A 22,114-nucleotide genomic window follows, 5' to 3' on the forward strand; every position below is an offset into this window, starting at 1 on the left:
CTCCTTTTAATTCTGTCAGTTTGCTTTCTCTTCTTCAGGTGGGATATTTTCTATTGATCTTTCAAGTTCATTAATCCTTCTGCCATCCAAATCTATTGGGCCCCTTAGTGTGTTCTGAATTTGTTATTTTACTTTTCAACTCTTTCTCTAGCCTCTGAGGAGCTGGACAGCCAGCTTAACCTGCTAGGGATAGGTCTGACCTGAAAATCATTAGACTGTTTAATCACTGGGGAAATCCCAAGATTTTAGAGGTCATATCTCAGGAACCAAGGACAAGAGACCAAATTCTTTGGGTAAAATTAAATTATTTACCCCACCCCACCATTTTCCTTAAACACTTGTAGCTTCTGGGATTCAGGTTTTATGTCCATAAGGAAAGATGGCCTTGGGCCCACCCATCAGATTGCTACCTTATTTCACCAATTTTAAGGCACACATTTTCCACGCACGTTATCTCTGAAACTGAAATGCATCTTACAACTGATGGCATATTACAGAGAGCACAGTTACTTTCTTTTAGTGGCACGTAAGTGCACATGATACCATTAATGGAGTTTCAAATTTGAAGAGATACTGGTATCTTTTCTGCCCCAACTTGTCTCAAGGCCCCATTTTTTCTCAGTTGGAACTTAGCTGTATACAATAAAAGTAATCATGTGGTTTCTTCCTCCTTGTGGGCAATTGTGTGAAGTAAAAATGGAGTCCAGATAGTTTCTGTGGGCGCACCTCGAGCCATTGCCTTTCTAAACAGAGTCATTGGTAGGGCACTCCAGAACCTTACTTAAAAAATGTATTTTTTTTGTAACCTGCTTTAGATTTGAGTAGACTGTCCTTTATCTCATCGAGCAGATATCTGTCATGGTATACGTTACTAGATTATGGTCACTCTACAGTTTTAATATAAAGACCCTATTTTTGGCTCTTTTGTTTAAAAATTTGGTGTGTTTCAAGTAATGTGCATTACTCTACCCTCTTTCCCAGAGAGTAACCATGAACTTTTTTTTTTTTTTTTGGAAAAGTAACAATAAACACTAGATGTTGCTATTTCGATTTTGAAAGTAGTATAAGTAGCTCAAATGTTATTACTCTTACCAGTTTATAAAAATAACAGCTCTGGTATTTTTGCAGTCACAAGTGGCCAATGCTTAAATCAGTTAAGAACTCAGGAACTTTCAGATACTCTATATCCTTCGGTTGGGTGTGAAGAAATCAATCTTTTCTTAAAAAAACAAAACAAACAAAAAACTACCCAAGGTTGCAAAAAAAAATTAAAATTAAAAGACAAAAAAGAGGCTGTCCTGTTCAGCACATATATATGCAAGCAGACTGATCATCATGAATGTAGGTTTATTTCATTAAAAAACAAAACAAACAGATCCATCCCCCAAGAGCACTGTGTCATTTAAAGCAGCAGCAGTCACAAGGCACTTCCAGCAAAAGAGAAATGCAACAGTGAGAAATACAGTGTGTAATTTAAAAAGACATTGAAGACCATTTGTTAATATGAACATAGGTTAGAAAAACGACTTTTGTACAATTTTATCCTTTACCATTAGTTAGCAAGAGGAGTGTACAGTGTAGTACTTATGGGCTGCCTTGTGGCACATAGCACACAACTTTAAGCCATTTACCTTGGTTTGCCCGGGAAAAAAATATAGCTCAAGTACAGTTTAAAAATTTTATTTTTAGTGCTTTCACATCTTTTTTTAGATATTTGGAATTCATAAGCTTAAAAAAAAACACCTCATTTTTCTTAGCCTGGTAGGTATATGTCCCTAGGCAAACCCACTGTACAAAAAAAGAATACATTCAAGATACTCTAAAATACCAAAGACATGATTTATAATTTTGAATCCTCACAATAACCCTCTTCCTAAAACAGATCAGAAGTCAACACATAATAAATGTAAAGATCAACTAAATATATTAAAATAGTATTTGATTTAAATTATTGCTCACTTTGGATGCATAATGAATATTCTCTGGTTAAGGATGCTAAGACTAGCTGTTAGAAATGGTCTAACATCAATATTTTATGTATATAAAAATTCTTTTATAATGAAAAGTTTATAATAATCACACAAAAAGTGTTCCTTTATATATTAGCCACCATTTAGCTTCACATGATGAAGACTGGAAACTGGCTGAATCAAATCTTCAGTAATAAATCTTGTATCATATGTACTGACTTTAATGTTTCAAAGTCATTTTTACATGAACTAGGGTGTTAAGGAGTGCTTACAGCATCTTTACTATTGAAAGGGAGAGAAGAGACACTGAAGGTCCATTTTTAAACAATAACAAAAAAGAATATAAAATAGTAGTATAACAAAACATTTAAAGAGTACTAAATAGCACAATTTAAATACCACTTATGCACTGTCATTAGTTTTCCTCTTTAAAAAATCAGTTCCTGGGCTTTTAGCTACATTTTCTTTTTTTAGAAATAGTAAGCATCTTCTGCACAGTCACACATTTGGTCCGTATCCACACGGGAAACACCTACAAGCTCTCCTTTAGGTTCTCCGTGGCCAGCCTGAGGTCTCTGAGAAGCCCACACTCCACAGCAACACAGAGGGGTTCTGTTTCCTTGTGTGGAAGGCTTCCCATCAGGCCCTGAGACACAGCCTAAAGCAGAATGGCCTGGGCCACCTCTTTGATCGTGGCAGCGGCTTCCTCCAGTTCTTCTTCTGTTTGCTCCACTGTGACCACAACTCTAATACTGAGAAACAATAAAGGAGACAAAAAATTATCAAGTGAGAGCCTATGCCAAGGATCAGCAGCCTACTGCCCGAGGGCCACATCCAGCCCACCACTTGTTTTTGCCAATGAAGTTTGTTTGAACACAGCCCCACTCACTTGTTATATACCGTCTAAAGCTGTTTTCCCACCACAACGGCAGCACTGAGTGGTAGTGACAGGAACCCTACAGGCTGTAAGCCTACAACATTTGCCCTCTGGCCCTTCACATAAGAAGTTTACTGCTCCCTACCCTCTACCATTTGTATGTGTCTAGTCTAAGTATCCTGGTGGTGGGGCTCTGCTTATTTAGAGTAGCCCCAAAGCAGCAGTACCAGGCCTGAAGCAGGAGTTCAGCAGTTCTCAAATCAGGGAATAAGTGCTGGTTGTCTACACTTATAGTTTAATAAATAATGGGGAGGTTCCACAGTACTTTCAGGCAAGGCAGAAAATTTCAAGCTTTTAGAAAGCTGAAGGGATAGCTTGACAGGGCAATACTACCTCTTACCACTTTCCCGTTCATTTGCAAACATCCTGTTCATCTACTGAGCTGGACTGAGCTAGGCATGGAGTACAGAGAGGCACAGAGCAAGCATGGCTCCTGTCCTCATGAATCTATGGTCTCACACTGGGGTTAAGTGCAATGAAAAATGAAAGGGGCGTCCCTGACAGAACACAACAGAGAGCAGACGAAAAATGCAGAACAGAACTCAAAATCACGTAAAAGGACCAGATTTCATGGTCTGACAAAGACTGGAGGAACCCTAGAAACTATGGCCCCCGGATATACTGTTACCCCAGAACTGAAACCGTTCCTGAAGCCTACTATTCCGACAAAGATTAGACAGGACTATAAAACAAATACTACACGTGAGCAATGTGCTTCTTCTTAGTTCAATCGGATACATGAGACCAAATGGGCAGCTCCTGTCCAAAAGCAGGATGAGAAGGCAGGAAAGGACAGGAACTGGTTGAATGGACACAGGGAACCCAGGGTAGAAAGAGGGAGTGTGCTCTCACATTGTGGGGACTGCGACTAATGTCTCAAAATGATGTGTATCAATTTTTGTATGAGAGATTAACTTGAGCTGTAAACTTTCACCTAAACCACAATTAAAAAAAAAGAGAGGGGTGGAATCTGTAAGGCGCTTTCCAGAGCTGCCAGAGTGGTCTTCCAAGTCCAAGACTGGCATTCTGACCGTGCACAACATTCACGCTCCTTAGTGGGTGCATCCCTGATGTGGCATCTGCTGCTTCTCCAGGCTCCCTCCCTCTGGTATCTTTGCAACTTGTGCTTTGGGTTTCCAAGATGCACGTGTAGGTCTTCAAACCACTGTAAGCCCCAGGGCAAAGCTCACAGCAGGCCATCTCTGGACGCTCACTGTGTGTCTGACAAACACACCCTTAGTTCTCAAGGGTCTGCTGAAGCGGCACCTGCCTCGGGAAGCCTGAGCATCCTCCCCGGCCAGAGCTAACCACACTTTCCTCCTCCTGTGGCTGTGCTGACCAGGGCTGTGCCCCAGACACTTCCTGGTTTGTGTGTCTACCTCCCCCGACTATGCTGTAAGCTCTCTGAAGTCAGAATCAAGTCTTCTTCAATAACTTCTACCTTCGTATGTTTTATTAAATGAATGCCAGCTTAAAATTGTGTGTGAATCAAGGCACGTTCTCACATTGGCCTTCTTGATAGACTTCCCCAGTGTTGCTTTGCTTTACTCTAGCTGTTTCAGTAAAAGTTTGCAGGATGAAGTACCACAAAGTGCTCTGGCCGGCAGAGGCGATGGTGGCTGCACAAGCTGCTGGCGTAACGTGCGGAACGTTAAGTACACGGGAGATATGTGCTGGCTGGAGCTTCAGTCTGACCCAGTGATTCTTAGGGTCCTGGACACTTCTTTAGGCTAAGTAGGAGGGCACATGCGAGGCCTGAGGGACTTTTCAGTTACAATCTGAAAACATCCAGTTTAAGAATAGAAAATAGGTGATATGCCGTATTTTAATGAAACACTTATCCTGTGATAGTCTTGATATTTTCCAAACATAATACATTTCATGCAGACTTTGTAAGAAAAAAAGGTTATATTTAATATCAACCAACCTCGGAGGAGGAAGCCACTTCTCTTCTCTCTCCAAGTAGCGCGCCTGAGTTAACGCGACACTCCTGTTCATGCACTGCATGAAGAAAAAAGGACACATTTATGACCCAAACGTCAGACACCGTGCTAATTAACACAGCAACATACACTGAAATGCTAGCCCTCGACGGCAGTTTTAACTCGTTTTTCCAATTATAACCGCTAGAAAACAAAACTAAAATACCGCAACATAATCTAGAGCAGCACTGGTCTCCAGAACTTTCTGCGACAATGGATGTGTTCATTCTGCTCGGTCCTATACAGGGGCCATTTGTCACATGTGGCTACTGAACACTGAGATGTGGCTAATGCAACCGAGAAGCTGAGTTTTTAATTTTCCTTACCTTTAATTAATTTAATTAGTGGCAGGTAGCTAGTGGCTACCTTACTAGACAGAAAAGCTTAGAACATGTGGAAACGGTATGAGCACAGCCCTCCCTGGAGGCTAACAAAACAAAGAGCTAAACAAAGAATAACATCTGCAGAACTACTACAGACGATTGTCAACAAGTCAAATGTAGGCAATAACTATTAAAAAATTCTCTAATTAAAAAAAACAACATAAAAATCAGAGCGAGGTACTGGGTATGGAGGTTTCTTTCTGCCATGATAAAAACATTCCGGAATCAGACACTGAGGGTTGCACAAACTTGTGAATATACTAAAAACCACTGAATTGCACACTTTTAAAAGGGTGAACCTATGGTATGTGAGTTATCTAAATTAAAAAAAAAAATATATCAGAGCAAGGGATGGTAATAGCCTAAAAGGAGAAAACAATTATTCCAAGTCCCTTGGAATCCATTTTATAAACTGCAAAGCATGTTTTTCCCTTCTAGGAAGAGATGAAAAATAATGCCAGGCAATGATTACAGATTCCTGCTGATTATGGATTCTGGAACTGCACTTGGAAAAGCTAACTCTTTCTGAAAACATCTGTACTGGCTGTTTCTAGCCCTGGCTGGTTAAGAATCATTCTAAACCATAACTTAGAGTTTGTAAAAAGAGTGTTTTGTCAAGCAACTCAAGCTTGGCAAAACCTCTCAGTTCCACAAAGCTTAAACAGGAGTTACAGTACCGTAATTCTTTTCTCTTCCTCAAATATTGAGGGTAGGGGGTAGGGGAGAAGAACAAAAGAAAATAAGATTTTGAAGTTGCCAATAGTTATATTTAAGACAGAAGCTGTAACTATGCAAAGAAGTTATAAAATCTCTTTCCTTCTTAGACATTAAAAGTTTCCAAAACCATGTTTTGTTCCCTACCCAGACACCCTCACTTCTCACCAAACTCTCAAGATGATTTTGTTAAGTCAGTCAGTCTCCACGGGGGCCCACAGGTATAATTTTGGGATTTGTGAGTTCTCTGCAAGATTCTCATTTCCTTTTTGCTATGAGGATAATCTACTTAAGCAGAGCACATTATCATCAAGTCATTCATTCGCATACCCTATGTGTCTCTCACTGGAACAAAGCTGCAGTCAGGCTTTTAACTGTTGCTGTACAATGAAAACAGGACCAAGCTGGGTTTCATATGGAATGGATCCACTGGCATCTAGAGGAGCCGACACCACATGGCATGGAGTGTGTGTGGGTAACAGTCCTGAGATGGCTCAGTGGAGACTCAGGGAGAACGACACACGCATCTGACAGGGACGGCTCCACAACCATCAGACCCTAGTGGCAATCAATTTAAAAAAAACGCACCTGTCACACTCAGGTAATATAATGAATTTGAATTTTACTGGCTTGCCCATTTAGTTTGTATTTAATTCACAAATTTGTTTTGGTATTATATTTCTGTGAGAAGTCTAATCACGAGAATACTATACTTTTATGTCTGTCCATATTTAAGTAACATAGCAATAAAAATAAAAAGACAGTCAAAGGGGTCTGTGGGACATGTTTTCCCTTTAAAGAGCATCTACCATTTTTCAAGTTTGCAAAGCTGTGCCTGAGGGGACATCTGTGACATTTCCTCACCCGACAGTACAAGAGTCATTCCTGATAATCCATAACTTGACATGTTTTTTTAAATTAGGAATCTCACATTCTGAGTTTGGTTTTATTCTTGTTTTTTTGATACAACTGACTCCAGGAGGCCACAGATTGCATGAAGTTCTCATGACTCTGCCATTGCAGATTATGTGGTTCAAACAGTGTAGGGTGTCTGAAGCAGGCTTGATGCCAGAGGCCAGCTTCACATGCTGGTCCCCAAACTAACAGCCATGTGTCCATGGACCAGGATGTCACCTCCCGCCTCCCCCCCCACCCCGGTCATGGAGCAGGCATGAAGTCCTGAGATGCTGTATGGATGAAGCCAGCACAAGCTGGACGTGGAGAAGGCACCAACAGGTGGCACCATCGTTATTACTACAGGACTCTAGCTGGCAGCCTGGAGTCGGAGCAGGAGCCTTTGGAAGGAATTGTTAGCAGGACAAGTAAGCAAAATGGTACGTATCTTCATTCTACAATACATGTGACATGCATTTTAGATTCAAGTAAAGGTGGTGTCATCGCTGGGGAGGCGTGTTTACAGTGGGCAGTACCACTTTCCATTTGCTAAAACTGCACAAAGTCAGAGGGGAGGACTCCAGGTGCAGCTCTACTGAACGGAAAGGGCACGTGGCTTTCCATGGCCACGCCCTTCTTAGTAACTCAGTTCTAACTAGTAGTAAAATCATTATCAGAAGATTAAAAAAAAATGCAGTAAACCTCTCATTTTAGGCATGTTAAAGAAGTGGTTCTAGCTTCCTCGCATCTTGATTACAAGAGTGCTCTGACTTCAGGACTCTCGAGTGCTGATACTTGAAGGGTAGCCGACAACCTGTTTCTGAGCCCTGCTGGGGTTAACTTCCGGATCAGGAGCTGTCCAGTAGTGCCTGTGATGGCTATGCACCCTGCCTTCCCAGCTACAATCTGTAACAGCTTGGTCTTGTGAATAGGTAGACAAATGAAATTTCTGTAGGCTAATTATTTGGGGTAGAAGCAAAGTTTACTTATTTAAATACAATGCCACACAGAATGCAACAACTTTGGTGGCCCAATCAGAGGAACTAGAGCCTGTCACTACAGACATGACATAAACCTAACTGGGCAGAGCAGACAGTAGGAAGGACCTCAAGCACCAGAAAAGGTCCATGTGAGAAGAGGGGCAACTGGCAACTTTCTCTGTATCTTACCTCTTGAGAAAGAGGTCTTTCTTAACAGTGATGTTTAAAAATTGCTTGAGGTGGAATAAAAGTAGGGTGGGGAGAGTCACTTAACCAACTAGATACTTACTTGATTTACAATTTCCTGAAGTAGTTTAACATCATCTTCTCGAGACCCAGTGCTGTTTTCTAGCTGTAGGTGAAATGCTGGAGAAAACGACTCCCCCACCACTTTTAATCCAGAAATGCTGAAGGAGGGAAATACACACACGCATATAAATTCCTTCCAGGTGCAAAGATCTCTCACAAATAAATAATTCCAAAGAGTCTGCGCTAGAGAGGCCCACTGTATGTAACAGAAACTGTGACGTTTACTGGAAACATCAGAGTATCTGTGGTGGAATTCCAATTCTGACCAAAAAAAGGTAAAAATACATACTCGGGGATGAGCTAACATTACAAACACTGTATTCTGATCACCAGCAGTATGTTTAGATTTAAGTATTCTTTTTATTTGCATATTCAGTTTTAAATTTTACTTACGATTATTTTCTTTCTTATCTGCTTTTTTAGGGAAAACAAAGGTTTCTTTGGGGGTGGAGGTAGGGTGAAAGGTGATATTTTCAAATGAGTATTTCAGATGTCACAAGAACTATATGCCATATTATATAGTCAGGTTCTTTTAAAATCCATTTTATCCAAAAGTGAAAACAGTGTTTTGCTGTTTGATTTCTGACTTACCTCCTAGAACACAAATGATGTCACATGCCTATGTGACATTAAGCTAAGTAGACTGCCTTCATTTAGTTTGTTTCACCTAGAAAGACTTGCTTGTCCTTTAGAATGAAATCAGCACAAAACACATGACACAGCAAATCTGATTCCTCCCAGTTCAGCACTCAACAAGTTTTTACTGAATGACTACCCTGTGCCATGCCCTGTGCTAGGTGCTGGAAACTAACCTCATCTGATTCTCAAATCACCCATACCTAAACGCAAACCAAACCCGTTCCTGTAGAGTTGATTCCAACTCATAGTGACTCTACAGGACAGAACAGAACTGCCCCACAGGTTTCCAAGGAATGGCTGGTGCATTTGAACTGCCAACCTTTAGTTAGCAGCTGTAGCTCTTAACCACTGTGCCACCAGGGCTCCAAACCACCCATAAGCATTATTAATTTGTGTGTCTTTCTTTAAATGTAGTATGTCATGTTAAGATTTCTCAGTAAACTGGCCTTCAGAATTGAATCATGGAATCTTCTGGAACCTTCTTGATTAAAAAAAAAAAAAAATGATTAGTTTTTACTAATGTAGAAATAAGTCATATACTTTCAAAACTCATTTTCTATGTAATTTTTGGATGCATTAAACTTATAAAAAGTAAAACGTAATTTTTTTTTTTAAGGTCATATACTCTCAGAGGAGAACTTAAAAATTTGTTGATCAAATAGCAGTGCATATGACTCAAACGGCCTGGATTTTCCTTAGTAGACACAGGGCACCTGAAGCCCAGTCTAGCTTGTGCTTTGATCAGAGGGGCTCATCTCACAGGCTGGGGAGGGCAGGCCAGTGGGAGATGGAATGAAACAAAACGCCCTCTTTCTGCCTGGCTAGATTAAAATTTAAAACCAAATGGACACAAGAGTTTTAGCTCAAGTTCAGAAACTTAGAGCCAATTACACGCTATAAAGAAACATTTTGGAGAATACATATTATTTTATTCAAAAGGGTAAATATCAAGTACTGGGCTAGGTATTAGTGACAGAACAATCAACAACACAAACATGGTCTCCGTTCTTTTATGCTTACAGTCTAGGGAGAGTTAGACACAAACAATTATATTACACTTGGGGAATCTTTCTGTCAAACTACTATAGGCTTTTGACTTCCTCTCTCAAACTCAATCTTAGAGATGAGAAGTGAATTACTGATTAGAGGAAAATTTTAAAATTACTTAGACTAAACGTTGAAACTAATACCTGTGAAAATGTTTATATAAATTTAATGGAAAAAAAGAAATGAAAACGATAAGCAAAATTTATCTACACAAGAGGAAGAACACAAATGGAAAAGAGAGAAACAAAATAAAATGGGAAGATATAGACCCGAAAGAGATCATCATAGTCTGCCCCTCGACCCAAAGGCCTCGAGCCTAGAAAGCCGTCAAGGAGAGTCTGCACAGCTTTTAAGAAACAATGAAGCACTGCCTTATTCACCTGCTCCATACAACAGAAAGAGTGGAAAGAGTCCCCAGTTATTGAGGCTACTGTAACACTGCTGCTTATGTTACATAAGGTTGGTGTAACAAGAGATTATAGGCCCATTTAAATTATAGGTAGAGATATTAAAATTCAAATAGTCACTAAACCAATGTAAACCTGTTGCCACTGAGACGATTCCAACCCATGGCGACCCCACGTGTTACAACCAGAACTGCTCCATAGGGTTTTTCTGGCTGTGATCCTTGCAGAAGCAGATAACAGGCCTTTCTTCTGTGGTGCCACTGGGTAGGCTCAAACTGCCAACCTTTAGGTCACCTGCCAAATGCAAACTGTGCCACTCAGGAGCCTTTAATGATAGATCAACTGTGGAAAAATATACTGTAATCAAGTAGGGATTATCTCAGGTTACTTAGTGAAGAAATGATTTTATCTTGGGAATAAGAGAAGGATGTCTGCTCTGACTACCATACAGTGCTGGAGACCTGGACCAATGCAATAAAAGAAGAAAACAAATAAGATGTATAAGAATTGAGAGAGGAAGAGAGCGAACCATAACTGCAGGTAACAGGATGTCTATGCACGTGATCATAACAGAACCAAATTACTAAGAGCTTAGAAAGGCTGCTGGATATAAGATCAGCTCAGAGAAATAAAAAATCCGCAACAGTCAAACAGAAAATATAAAAGACAAACCTTTTCACAATAGCAACAAAACCTATAGGATATCTAGAAATTTCCCTTAAAGGTCTCCTAAAGGTAAAAGGGTTTTATGGAGAAAAATTTTAAATTCCATTAAAGGACACAAAAGAAGATTCAAGTAAGTGGGGAGACTGTGTTCATGGATTGTAAGTCCCTCCACACTCAGCAGAGAATTTAACGCAACTCCAATTAAAATTCCAGCAATATTTTTAAAGGAACTTGAAATTACTCCAAAACATACATGGTAATAAGAACACACACACTAATAAGAACAGAGTCTGAAGTTTGAATAAATCCACTGAAGCAGAAGAGAGAGTTCAAAAACGGACCCAGGTATAAACGAGGAACTGATGGATAACAGAGATGGCACCACAAAACAGCAGAAGAAACGATGTGGTGTCTGGATGGCGTTTAGAAACCGACCTCATTAGTCTTAAACCAGCCAAAAGGACCCTCTCTTGACCCCATTTCTTCCTCCAGCCACTGCCCCATTTCTCTGCTCCTCTTAATGGCAAACCTTGTAAAAACAGTCACCTAAGCTTTCTGGGTTTTAACCTGTGTTCAATTCCTCTCTTCCCATGGCCTTGAACCTATTTCAGTGACCCTTTTGGCCCCACCCCTCTCCTGGAGCCGCTCCTCAGGTCACCGATAACCCCATATAATGGAACCAAAGGTCACGTCTCAGTTCTCGGCAGCATCTGATATGCTGACCCCATAAGTACCTCCTTCACTTGGATCCCAGGACCCCAGACTCTTCTTCACTGGCCACCCCTTCCTTCTCAGTCTCCTTTGCTGGTTCCTAACCTCTTGATACTGAAATACTTGAAATATAACTTATCTCTAGCTCAGTGCTTTCCCTGGAACTTCACACTTGTAGATACAGCTGCTGCTACTCCCTACTTGCTGTCTGATGGACATTTCGTACGTAACACATCCAACAGTGGATTTCCCCCAAGAAGCCTGTCTCTTCCACAGTTCCACCCACCTCAGTCACTAGCAACTCCATCTTTTTAGTTGCTCAGACCAAAAGCCTTAGATCAGCCTTGAGTCTTCCCTTTCTCACTCACCCCACATATCAAGGCAGCTGGCTTTACCTTCATATCCAGAATCCAAACCCTTCTCGCTGCTACCACCAAGGTCAGAGTCACCATCACCTTTAGCCTGCATCATGGCAACAATCTCCTAACCTGTCTCCTTGCTTCTGTCCTTTCCACCACATAATCTAGTTTTCCACACTACGGCAAGAACAATTTTGCTAAGACATGACTTAAGTCACGTCATGTCACTCTTTTGCTCAAAATCATGCCATGGCTCCCCATCTGAGAGTAGAAGGCAAGGTCCCTGCCTTGGCCTATAAGGCCCTGAATGGTCTGGCCCTCATCTCACTGGATTCCCTCACTCTCGCGCCTCTTGCCACCTGGCCTCTTTGCTGTTTTGTCTGCTGTTCCGTCTAGATATCTAGATACTGCATGACTTGCTCCCACACATCTTTCAGTGTGTGTTTAGTGAGGTGACTGTGGAGTCATCCAAGTGTAGATTTGAGTGGGCAACTAAGTGTAAGACCTGGAGCCCCTGGGGACATAGCATACTGCAGGTGTCATGAAATGATCAGAGGCCCCAGGTGTGGAACAAGACAATTCTCTAAGAAGGTAACAGAGCAGGAAAGGGGATCAGGACTAAGCCCTGATGAGGGTGTTGAAAGAAAGCCTCCAAAGGAGACCAAGGTGAAGCAATCAAAAGAGGTAGATGAAAAACCAAAAGTGTGGTGTAACAGATTCCAAGTAAAGAGGTGCAAGAAGGAAAGAGTAGCCAGTGGTACTGACAGTGACCAATGGATTGAGCAAGGCCATAGTCACGGGTGACCCTACAGGAACAGTTTAGGTAAGGCATAAGAACAGAAGCTGGATTTCAGTCATTTTCAGTATAAATGAGAGATGAGGATGTAGAGAAAGCAAACACAGCTCTTGAGAAGACTACAAAGGAAAGCAGGGACATAGGGGCAGTTACTAGAGGGGGATCATGGGAAAGAGGAACTTAAAATGAGAGAGGAGAGTGTACCTGAGTGCTAGTAAGTTGACCCTGGAGAGGGAAGAGACTGATACGAAGGAGAGGGGACAACCAAAAGCACAGAGTCCTTAAGAAGGAAGGTCATATGATGGTTGGAGGAACATTTCCTCAGCTGTTATAGAAGGAAAGACTGGTTTAGACACCGTAGGTGTGTAGATTCGTTTGGGAAAAGGAGGGCATTCCCAAGTGATGGCATGAGGCAAGGACATCAGCACAAGTGGACGGAGTGAAGACAGGGGGTTAAGGACTGGAGGAAAGAAAATGTGTGAGATAGCTGGGGAAAGTGGAAGACTGAACTTAAAAAATAAACACACTAACACTGCTGGACAGAGTGGAGGGTATTTGAGGCTGGTGGTCATGAATCTACAGCGACTCCCATGTGCCGGGCTGTGTCAGTATATTAATACTTCAGGCAACCAATGTAACTGGAACCAATACAAGTAATATGTCCCTACCACAAACTACGCAGGAACTTTTGTTACTACCACACAGACACACCCAGAACTTTGTTTTTGCCCCTCCTTTATCTGGAACAGCTGTGATCTACTCATTCATCGATTATTCTTTTCTTATTGTCAAGTCTCAAGAATCCATATCTGGTAGTAGAGAGAGGGGACTTTCATGACCAAAAAGGTATTTTCGACCTTAAGAAGGGAAAAAAGAAACACCTAGGGCAATGAGAGATATTTTCTGTCATATCACCAATCTCAAATCTCAACCAATCTCAAATTTTCTTCAACTCTAGAGGAATCTTAAAGAGCTAGTTTTTTATAGTTCAAAACAAAACAAACAACCCCCCCTCCCCAAACTTTTATAAGGTTCACATCAATTTCTCTTGTTTCTTTTTCTGGTATTAATTTAAATAAAATAGAATCTAGTAATTTATTAAAATGTAACATGGAGAGCATGAATCCAGTTATTTATTTATATAATATGTAATTATGTCCCTTTATCTGTGTAGACTGGAGAGATTCTCCAGTGTTTACCCTGGTTATTTCTAGTGACTTGCTACTTCCATCTTTGTATCTTCTCTATTGCTATAATATTTTATTAATGCGCTTGTGTCATTCTTAGAAAAACAAAGTCATGATTCCTTAAAATAATAGCAAAACAGATAGTTTGGTTTTACACAAATAGACCAATTTCAGTGAATCAAGTTTTTGGTTTCTTAGTTTCAAGTCAATCAAACTGACCTCAGCCTATCCAGTGTTCTCAGCACCAAAGAGGTTTTCACAAGCTCTTTAAATGCAGCGCAGACGAACTTTACATTGGCAGACAACAATAAAACTTACCCTTGTAATGCTTTATGAATTTGTTCACACTTTTCCTTCAACAACGCAAAAATACCTGAATGAAACAGAAAGCATTGATAGTACATTTGGAACATCTGATATTATTAATCTAAAAATATTCTTGAAGACCCAGCTCATCAATTTAAAATGTGGCAAATCCTTTTACATAATGAACAGAGAGCCAGTAACTGGCGCTCCTCTACAGGCCTGGGCTTTCGTCTCTGGCGCGCACCTGGGAACCTGGTCCCTTCTCACCTTGTGCCCCACTTTCAGCAGAATCTGGAATAGGGGCTCTCCCAGCAGAACAGTGACTCGTGCTCTTATCAAGAGTCTACAGATAATCTAGCTAAGGTGGTCGGGAAAAAATGCTGCAAATCTATTTTACTTATCTCTGAACCCCAAACAACTCTGTAAAAAGTAGACACTACAGTAATTTTTATACTGTTTCCTTGATATTTTCCTTTTGTTCAAGGAAAATTAAAAAAAATCTAATACTATCTCCAAGGAGGCAGGAGTGTCAGGTCATCTGAAAGCAAGCATATGAATGTGCAGAAACACAGCCACACATTCTAGCTCCATGAATTAAAATCCACACTGAAAATTTAGAAAAAGAACTACCAGGTAAGGCCTGCTTCTCCCTTTATGTTTTCAGCTTTGGTAAGCTGACTTTATCACAGCTAAAGCCACATCTTTAATTCACAGTTGACTTTTCATTTTGTCAAAACAACCCCTGGGTTTAGAGTCATTATTTTACAGTCAAACTTTTATTTTAGCTGAGCAATTTTCAGAAAATTAATAGCTGGAAAGAATTCTTGTAAAAAATTTGTTCACAAGAAAAAGCTGGGCTTCAAACTGAATGTGTACTAAATGAACAGTAAAATGAAATCCTTTGAAAAGGGGCAAAATTTCTTCAAAGTTTAAATGTTTTGACTTTTTAAAAATTAAACATCAAGTTAAATTTTTTTCATTTCTTCAAAGATGGCTAGTATTGCCATACTCAAGGAAAAAGGAAAGAGGTAATTATGAAACCCAGAAAAATTTTCTATTTAAAATCTTTTGTTGGCACAATGTGGGGAACATAGTGTCACTGAATTATAAACATAAAAATGGCTGAAATGACAAACGTTTTGCTGTATATGTTTCATCACAATTAAAAAAAAAAAAACTTTTGTTAAGGAGGGAAGGGCAGAGGCAATGGGGGGCACACAATCTATCAGATTACACCCACTCTTCACTTATGGACATGGCTAGGTTCCAAAGATGAGGTGGTTATGTGAAAATGGAGGATGGCTACATCACATCACAACATGGAGGATGACCGCCAAAACACTGAGAATCGTGGCCCAGCCAAGTTGACACGCACCTTAACCACACAGCCAGCGTTACTCTTGCCTTGCACCTGAAGATTTGTTACTGCCACACATATGTCGTTAATGTGCAAAATAGCCGGACAGTAGATTTTTTGCTATCGTCATAACTGGGATAGTCGGTAAGTGAGGAGTGGATGTGCTTGTGCTGTGACAGCCTTTCTATCTACTTCATAAAGATCTAAGTTGTCCGCTGTAAAAGCAACATCGCTTGAGGGCAGCATCTTCTGTGAATTGGGATACGTGACTCTCGATTGCAGCTCTTTTGCCAGAGGTTTCCTGGGTTACCTCACCTTTCTGCTCCTTTATTTCCAAAGCATGGAACTACCTACTTCATGTTGTTTCGGTAAAGGTATTTTATCCTTTGGTGTTATGCTCGTAACTGGAATTCCTAAAGGAAATGAAACAGCACTTCCTCATGATGATTACTCAGTTGTCACACTCAAATATCTGACTTCTGAAAATACTTTGTTGTTTTCATATTTTTTTTGGTACAAATGAGATAGAAGCCTGTAAACCTCATTTCAATAAACCCCGTAACATAAGGGCCTGCTAAGAGCAGGACATGGGTGGGCCCATCAAGCAAGTTCTCTACTGGTGAACCAGGTCTGCCTTGATACCAAGTGATGCTCCAAAGGCTCAAGGGAAAGCCAGGCAACAGCTATAAAATTAAATATACCAAAAAGCAGCACACTTCACCTAGTTTCTCAACAAAGTATAAACCACATAATGAATGGGACATTTTTACAGGAATGGGAATGTTAGGAGGACACTCCTCCTTTCAGCATCTCCACACAGCAGACGGAGCCAGCCACGCTTGGGCTCCAGCTCTGAGAACAAGAGAGGTGCTCCAACCCGAATACCCGAGGCAGGAACAACTTCTTCTCTGACATACTTCCTATGGTGCCAGGTGATATAATTGAGAGCCAGAGTTTTGTCCGAAAAATAATCTCCTCTAGCTAGGTCCTGCAGAGACCAAGCTAGTAACATGACTAAAATAACCTGAGAGCTCTCTGATTTCCTGGTTTAAAAGAACATACCTGGATTCTCTTCCATGATGTTGAGAGCCTCAATCGCAGCGGCAGCTAACAGGGGAGGTAATGAAGCTGAGAAGCAGTAGCCCTGGCCAGAAAGTCGCTGAAAAGAAACAAGTTTGCAGCATAAATACCCTTCTCTGTTTTTTTGGGTAAGCATTCTCAGGCAGCGATCCCTGTACCACCTACTGAATAATGTGCACAAATGGTGATGTGGAAAGATCCAGGTATGGATCAAAGTCATACATGTAACAAAATTAAAACTTTATTTTAAAGGGAGGTAATTTCTAAATATAAATATTTCCAGTGATTTTTAAAAAGCAGACTTCTAAGTAAAAACCGTGTAATAAACTAGGTTAGAGTGAAATTGACAAGTTACATTTGAGGGGACCATGAAGCAGTTTCAGTTTACGGCCCTGTTATTGAAGGAAGCCTACCTGGTGATCAATGACGAAGGACCTGCCACAACAGAAACCCCCGACGGAAGCAAGGGAGTTTTCCATGTTTGCACTGATAAGATCAATGTCGTCGATCTGCCAGAAAAGAGGGAGCCAGTGGTAGTTACTCCTCAATATAAAGAAAAAACGGTACCGTCAAGCATAGAGACAAAACCGGCACTTATCGTATCTATTGACATCTGGATTCAAACAAACTACTTATGTGAAAATCAGGGGTAAACCACACAGAATCTATTGCTAAAAGGATGGATGTTTCAAGACCTATCTCCAAAAATGTCTCACTTTATTTTATTTTTTTGCCATTTCATCAAGCACTGACACTTATACTTACAGTGGAAGAGAAAAATTCAAAGAAGATAAAATCCAAAACTGTTAACAGGTTTTACTGAAAAGGAAACAAAGCTGGCACCTCAGGGACAAAACGACCACATCTACTGGCTTCAAAATCACATGGCCACCAAAGTAACCCTAACCATCACCTCAGGGAGCAGACACCAGCGTTTAGGAGCCCCGCCGAGGTCACAGGACTACAGCTACACTGACGACCTGGTACACAGCAGCCACTCTGTGTTTTTTAATGGGTACTTGCTATAAACTCTTTAAGAAGAAAGGAATTAATGCGGGGTGCTGTACATCACTTTGTGTCCTAGGTATTCACATACATACTGAGATTTTCAGAAATGAAGGGGTATATTAAAAATATTCGCAAGTACCAAATAAGATTACTTTCTCACTAAAAACAGTGGTCTAGCTGGCCTATTCCGCAGAAGGTAACTGAGATAAATAAAAATAAATCTATCAAAAGCACTTTATTTCTATGTTCAATTTACCTTCCTTGCATCATTTCGTAAATGAAATTAAGTTATCCAAACATCATGTCAACTGAATCTATGGCCGAACTGGACCAACTGGGCACTGGATGAACCTAACCTGCCCTGTGGACTTCTGAGTTCCTATCTTCCCAACTCCCCAGCACTCCTTTGATCTACACCTTCCGCTCCAGCCCCCAGCATGTCTTAGGAGTCTGCTTAAATCTAACTTCATGTGATCTTCATTTGGCTGTTTGTCTGTAGAACTGATGGGGCGTGGGATGCAGATAATCTGTGGTGATTTTATGTTTTATAGTTCAACTCTGTAACACAGGTTGCAAACTTTCATGTGGGTGCTTTGGAGAAAAAGCTTCCTTCACCTCTACCACACCGCAGGGTGGCAGATGAAGACAGGCTCTCAGGACGGCCAACATGCTTCCCTCAGAGGCTCCGGGACATAATCCACAGGGAGCTGTGGGCTCTTTGGGTTCATTTCCCTTCAGCAAAGGAAAACAGGACAGACTCTCTCCAATTGTCTGTGACCCTGAAGGGCTTTGCTGAATCCACACCACTGATGTTTCTGAATAAATATCAATCAACTTCTCTCTCCCTCCCTCCCCAGGTGGTGCATGCAAATGGTTAAGTGCTGGACTATTAACTGAAAGGCTGGTGGTTCAAATCCACCGAGAGACAACTTGGAAGTAAGGCCTGGCAATCTGCTTCTGAAAGTTCTGAAAACTCTATGGAGCAATTCTACTCTGTCACACAGGGTTACTGTGAGTCAGAATCAACTCAATAGCAACTAATAACATACATACATACATACGGCATCAACTAGTTACTAACCATACACCCACAAACTGTGTACAGAATTTAGGTACTAGAAATAATATCCTTTCAATGTCATTATAAACACTTTTTAAAAGACTGTCTTGGGAATTCTTATTGATTTGAAGGAAAAAAAAAAAAAAAGGAAGGCAGTGTAACTCTCTGGAGACATAAAAGCCAAGACTGAATGCTACCAGTTGGAAAGAACATAAATTCCAAGATTAGCTGCTTTGGTTTCACAGGTTCAGAGGCAAGACGGGGGCCCTGGCCTGGCTGACCACCTGTAACCTGGGGTCAGTGAGGTGACAGATATGGCCTCCCATAGCCTCCCAAATCGATGATGAGCACTGACTTGTGCCTATAGAAATACGCTGATGGGAAGAGAACCCCAAGTGTTCTACATGTGGGAATGTTCCACAAAATGAGAACTTACATTGATTCCATAGTGTTCAGTGACTCCCCGGCCGTGCTCACCTAGAACTCCAAATGAAAGGCTTTCCTCCAGAAAGATTCTTGCTTTATATTTATATTTTAACTTAACCTGAGTGTTAAATAAAACAGAACTTAAAAATACTGATTAGCAGGACATACAACAGATTGAGAAGGAAAAAATTAACCTTAAAAAAGAGAAACAAACAAACATGTACTTTAGATGTTCTAAAATAATTTAGTTTAACTCAGGTAATGGAGGCAGTATAACTTGGGGAGAATTACACCTTTTCAACACAGACTATATTCCACCCATTAATACGAATGAGATACTACATAGTTTCTAGAAACCATTTAATAACATTACAACAGTATTGGTACCCAAATAGATAACTCAGTGAAAAAAACAGAGAAATCTCAGAGTCAAACCCTAATTTGTATCATGTAATCTTTATATACTCAATGCTTACGTGTATCTGACGTGTTCTTGCATTCTGATTTTGTTTCACTGCCCTGGCTGTATGTTTGCCCATCAGTACCTCACTGCTCTGTTATTGTAGACACAGAGTTCTAGTATCTTTTGGTCCACCTCCCCACATTATTCCCTTCTATGAATCTTTGCCACTCTTACAAAAACAGGAAGTGGAAAGCAAATACAGCTGATTTATGCTACTCATAGTAGGTATGTTCTATAGAGTCACCATGAATACTGAATTAATGAATACCGAATGTCCGCTCCTAGGGGAAATATAGGCTTAGGTTCCCGAGAACCTCTGGTCACAACATTTTTGTCAAATGATCAAACCTTCTTTTGCATATTTGTTTAAAAACCCTTTGTTTAACATATATTGTTGACTTATTATCATTGAACTCATGGACAGTACCGCTATAACTCATGCCTTCATGAAGCTTGTTTAACACACATAGTTTCTCCATAAGACACCTGGATGTTTCTTGTACCTAAGAACACTAGACACTTTAGCACTAGGCTTGGGGCCACTGCAAACAGCACAATCACTAATGAAAAGCACAAAAATGTGAACAGTGTGGTACTAAACAGACTGCAAAAAGGACACTTGCTTACAACATAAGAGCTGAAACAAGAAGGCAGAAATCAGTCTTGACCTTAGCTGGGAATGTGTGCACTGGGTGACTCAAATTTTCTGTTGCTCTGTACATGTATACAAACAACCACAAAAGCGCTCTGAGTATTGATTTGGGGGTTATAAATAAACGCTGGTGAGCAGGCACATTTGTAAATATGGAATTGTGAATTATGAGGATTGACAGTGTATCTTTTGTTAATAATTAGGCTGTATGTAGACTTCCTCAGGAAGTAGTGAAAATAATACATGAAATCCTTGCTTCGAACCCTTATTCAGTTCAGGGATGCAGAGCATCAGCTCTCAACGGTCAAATGCAAGGCTGGCTCAATATGCAAAAAGCAATCAAGGGAATGAAGGAAAATCACAAGATCATCTCGATGGCCAGAGATTAAAGCGTTTGAAAAAATCCAATAACCTTTCATGAAAACACTCAAAAAACTAGGTGTAGAAAGGAACTTCTTCAACCTAACACAGGGCAGGTACTTATAAAAAACCCACCGCTAACATCCTATGCAACGGTGAAAGTCTGAACAAGCCTTCTCCTTAAAGGGGAATAAGGAAATAAGACAAGGATGTCTACTTTTGCCACTTCAAGTAAACACTATACCAGAAGTTCTGGCCAGAGCAAATAGGCAAGAAAAAGAAATAAAAGGCATCCAAACTGGAAAATAAGAGGTACAACTACCTCCATTTGCAGATGATGTGATTTTACATATAGAAAAATCCTAAGAAATTTAACAAAAATACTATTAGATATAATAAATTCAGTAAAGTTGCACAATACAAGATCAATAAACAAATATCAGTTGTATTTCCATACACTAGCAAAAAGGAAACTAAGAAAATAATCCCATTTATAATAACATCAAAAAGAATAAAACACTCAGGAATAAATTTAACTACAGAGGTCCAAGAGTTTACACTGAAAACTACAAAATGTTGCTGAAAGAAATTAAAGAAAACCTAACAACAACAAAAAAAAGTTCATGGATTCAAGACCTAATACTAAGATGGCAATATTCTTCAAAGTGATCTACATATTCAGTACAATCCCTACCAAAATCCCAATGGTCTGTGTGCAAAAATGGAAAAGCTGATCTTAAAAGTCATATATGCAATGTCAAGGGATCCCAGGTAGCCAAATCAATCTTGAAGAAAGAAGAGCAAATTTGGAAGACTCACCTTTCTAACTGCAAAACTTGTTACAAAGTTAACAGTATTAAAACAGTGTGGTACTGGTATAAAAATAGACATACGGACCAATGGAACAGAGCTGAAAGTTCATAAATACACCTTCATATGTGGTCAACTGACTTTTGATAAGGATGCCAAGACTATTCAATAGGGAAAGGACAGTCCTTTAACAAAGGGAGTGAAAAAGAATGATGTTGGACCCCTGCCTTACAACACGTACAAAAATCAACTCAAAATGGATCAATGACTTAAATATAAGAATTAAAACCATAAAACTTTAAAAAGAAAATATAGGAGGGTCTATCTTCATCTTTTGTACAGTTTTATATGAATGAAAGCATACAGTATATATTGTGTGAAACTCAGTGAAAGCAATATGCTGCCTTTAGAAAGTATAACCATAGTTTTTTTTTTAATTGAGGTGAAATTCATATAACATAAAATTTATCATTTTAAAGTGTACAGCTAAGTGACATTTAGTATGTTCACAGTATTGTGCAGCCGTCCACTCTTACCAAGTTCCAAAACCTTTCCATTGCTCCCGAAGGAAACCCTGTGCTCATTAGGTAGTTACTTCCCATTTCTCCGCT

At 40.1% G+C, this 22,114-nt stretch overlaps 1 protein-coding gene across 2 annotated transcripts in view; it reads right to left on the reverse strand.

Annotated features, from left to right (window-relative positions):
- Nucleotides 1-1,327: 1,327 nt before the first annotated feature.
- The window catches only part of SPTLC1 (serine palmitoyltransferase long chain base subunit 1), a 73,353-nt gene continuing 52,566 nt past the window's right edge, over nt 1,328-22,114 (reverse strand). For both annotated transcript variants that reach the window (XM_003420433.4, XM_064291043.1), the window contains 7 exons: nt 19,229-19,336; nt 17,138-17,233; nt 16,707-16,803; nt 14,300-14,354; nt 8,150-8,267; nt 4,835-4,908; nt 1,328-2,722 (listed from right to left, as the gene is read on the reverse strand). In XM_003420433.4, coding sequence (XP_003420481.1) covers nt 2,629-2,722; nt 4,835-4,908; nt 8,150-8,267; nt 14,300-14,354; nt 16,707-16,803; nt 17,138-17,233; nt 19,229-19,336 — 642 coding nt within the window. In that variant the 3' untranslated portion in view covers nt 1,328-2,628. The remainder of the gene's footprint in view (nt 2,723-4,834; nt 4,909-8,149; nt 8,268-14,299; nt 14,355-16,706; nt 16,804-17,137; nt 17,234-19,228; nt 19,337-22,114) is intronic.

This window comes from Loxodonta africana, chromosome 9, assembly GCF_030014295.1.
Source record: "Loxodonta africana isolate mLoxAfr1 chromosome 9, mLoxAfr1.hap2, whole genome shotgun sequence".
NCBI lineage: Eukaryota > Metazoa > Chordata > Mammalia > Proboscidea > Elephantidae > Loxodonta > Loxodonta africana.